The sequence below is a fragment of the Alosa pseudoharengus genome, unplaced genomic scaffold (assembly GCF_046254945.1).
Source record: "Alosa pseudoharengus isolate Yale_2024_CS ecotype anadromous, Long Island Sound unplaced genomic scaffold, YU_APseudo_1.1 YU_APseudo_1.1_scf_1, whole genome shotgun sequence".
NCBI lineage: Eukaryota > Metazoa > Chordata > Actinopteri > Clupeiformes > Clupeidae > Alosa > Alosa pseudoharengus.
Genome location: NW_027468564.1, coordinates 35,275,595 through 35,278,821, shown reverse-complemented (window position 1 = coordinate 35,278,821; position 3,227 = coordinate 35,275,595). Strand labels below are relative to the sequence as shown.

At 44.2% G+C, this 3,227-nt stretch overlaps 1 protein-coding gene across 1 annotated transcript in view; it reads right to left on the bottom strand.

The window, feature by feature from the left end:
- LOC143118481 (EVI5-like protein) overlaps positions 1-3,227 on the bottom strand; it is a 29,150-nt gene that overhangs the window by 2,019 nt on the left and 23,904 nt on the right. The window contains exons 4-5 of the mRNA XM_076279540.1: positions 563-787; positions 84-158 (exon numbers count right to left, since the gene is read on the bottom strand). Coding sequence (XP_076135655.1) covers positions 84-158; positions 563-787 — 300 coding nt within the window. The remainder of the gene's footprint in view (positions 1-83; positions 159-562; positions 788-3,227) is intronic.

Sequence of the window (3,227 nt, the reverse complement as noted above, 5' to 3'; positions counted from 1 at the left end):
GTATCATGGTTTCTGTTTGGTTGTGTTGTGTTATTTGTGTGTATTGTATTTTTGTATTGTATTTAGTTGCCATGCCAACTCACCTGCATAAGCAGCAGACCCACAATAAAGGCACTCCCCTGGCAGTATCCGACCTCCCTGTCAACCAGAGAATATGCCTGCGGGCACACACACGCACACGCACGCACACACACACACACACGCGCACACACAGACACACACATACACACACATACACACACATACACACACGCATACACACACATACACACACACAAAGATAGAAAAAGCAGACATTATTCACAGCGTACATTCACGGTCTGGTAAAGACGAGGAGGAGTTGACTGAGTGTAGTTCTCTCCCATGCCTGTGAGTGAGGGGCCATAATTGGAGTCACACAGGAGACATAGGTCTCTAGGACACTCCGTAATAAGATTCAGCTCGACACCTGTCCTCCTCGTCACACGCTCATCTCACCTGCTCATCCCCCTTCTCTCTCTCTCTCTCTCCATTTTCACACACACACACACACACACACACACACACACACACACACACACACCTTCATGACGTTGAAGAGCACCTCCTGGCCCAGGCTGTCCTGTCCCTTGAAGAACTCGTGCTCGGGGTAGGTGCGAGCGATGTCCCGACGAATCAGCTTCTCGCATGGCGACGACATCTTGAGCAGCTCTGAGTACTGGTTCTTCACCGGCATGTCGGTGGCGTTGCCCAGCAACTGCCACACGATGGCCCGGAAGTGGTGAGGGATTCCCTTCCTGATCAGCTCCTGTGTGTGTGAGAGAGAGAGGGGGAGAGAGAGAGAGAGAGAGAGAGAGAGAGAGAGAGAGAGAGAGAGAGAGAGAGAGAGAAGATGAAATACATTTTCTGCATAGGTGTCCCATTTATCAATTACTGAGAAACGACTTCTATGTAAGATTTAGCAGACACAATAAACAATTTATGTCACTAGATACTAGTTCCAAAATGAAAATCCTCTTAGGAGATGTGTAGTAGAGTACCCGAGTGGTGAAGGAGAAATCAGGCCGAGACAACAGGTTTAAGAGGGCCCACGGTGTTTTATTTACAGCGTGCAAAAAATAATCAAAGAATACAGTCCACTTCCTATCCGACACTCGGTCGCACCCGACGTGAAGTAAAACGAAAAAGACAAACAAAACATTTAACAAACACGAATAGCTAAGGTCTCTTATGGCTAGGCTACATGCCACTATATAATCAGACCTGACCGCAGGACTCACATCAGCCCCATACCGCGCGTCACGAAACTTTGAACTCCCCCTGCATAGAGAAAAGCCGGCGTTTAAATGGCCAATTAAGTAATTACTTCCGCCGACACCTGCGAAGTCTAAACACCCAAAACGGGCACACCGCCCCTATCTGGCGGACATCTAAAGCATACATCATGACATCAAGTTACCATAGCACAACCCCCAAAACACATGATCAAATATTACGCAACATTCCTCGCGCGCAAAGGAACGCGCCCAACATCTAGAACACGCACAAATCATTCATGAAATTGACATAACATATATCATTAATTAAATAATAATCAACTAATCATAGTGCGATGTGCTGCTGAGGCGGCACATCGTCACAAGAAGACACACAGACAATTGAGCTAGCAGCTCAGTTTGTGTATATGTGCCACAAATTAAGGTTAGAAAGCACATACGCAAGAACAGATTCTCTCACCTCTCCACCACCTTAAATCCTATTCAATCCCATCTCATCTAGAACTATCATTTCTAATCTTTTTATTATTATTACTATTATTATTATTATTATTATTATTATTTCATTTCTTATAATTTATTTTATCAATTTATTTTATTATTATTTTATTTATATTTATTTACTTTTTTATTTGCTTATTCTTACTTATTTTTATGCTCTTTGTTTCCTCACTAACTTACTTATGATTTGTATGCTTTGACAACACAAGTGCTCTTGTCATGTCAATAAAGCTTTTTTTGAATTTGAATTTGAATTTGAATTTGAGAGAGAGAGAGAGAGAGGGGGGGGGAGAGAGAGAGAGAGAGATAGAGAGAGAGAGAGAGAGAGAGAGAGAGAGAGAGAGAGAGAGAGGGGGGGGGGGACAGAGAGAGAGAGAGAGAGGGGGGGGGGAGAGAGAGAGAGAGAGATAGAGAGAGAGAGAGAGAGAGAGAGGGGGGGGGGGACAGAGAGAGAGAGAGAGAGAGAGGGGGGGGGGAGAGAGAGAGAGAGAGAGTAAAAGGGGGAGAGAGAGGAGAGGAGAGAGAGGGAGATGAGAGAAAGAGAGGGAGAGTGAAAGATAGTAAAAGTGAGGGAGAGAGGAGAGAAAAAAGAGGAGAGAGACGGAGACAGAGAGAGTAAATGTGAAGTGAAGTGAAGTGAACTTTAACAAGCAGTATGTTGCTTCAGAGTGGCAGAGTGCCTTTACATATGTCAATATTTTACTGCCCATAGAAAGATTAAAGTTTAAAAATTAAAACAAGTATGAGAAAAAATATGACCTCAATAAATAAAACTAGTAAAGAGAGAAAAGTGAATAAAAAGAAAACAGAGATAGAGAGAGAGAGAGAGAGAGAGAGAGAGAGAGAGAGAGAGAGAGAGAGAGAGAGGAGAGAGAAACCATCTTCACAAAGCTTTAAGCTGCACAAAGCTGAACTTAATTGTCATACTACAGATGAAGACAACAAAATGCATTTGTGAAATAGCGTTATGATGACAGCCAGTGAGGTATACTGAGTTTGAACAGAAAGCCAGAGACTCTACCAGCACCACTGTCTCTGTGCTTCTATGGAATCTGTACTCAGAGCAGTGCCAGCCGTATCACGGTGAGCTCATCTACTAAAACATCACATTCACACACCTACTCGCCTGTTTCAGCTGGGCTGCAGCTGATGCTACACTGGGTGCAAAACAGTGTGTGTGTGTGTGTGTGTGTGTGTGTGTGTGTGTGTGTGTGTGTGTGTGTGTGTGTGCTTGTGTGTGTGTGTGTGTGTGTGTGTGTGTGTGTGTGTGTGTGTGTGTCTGTATGTGTCTCTCTGTGTGTGTGTGTGTGTGTGTGTGTGTGTGTGTGTGTGTGTGTGTGTGTGTGTGTGTGTGTGTGTGTGTGTTCCGTTTGCGGAGCATATGCTGCAACAGTGAGTTCCCACTATAATCAACGGAACTGGCTACACTTGACATGAGACTGCTGTGTGCATTCGAAAAAATAAATCAAA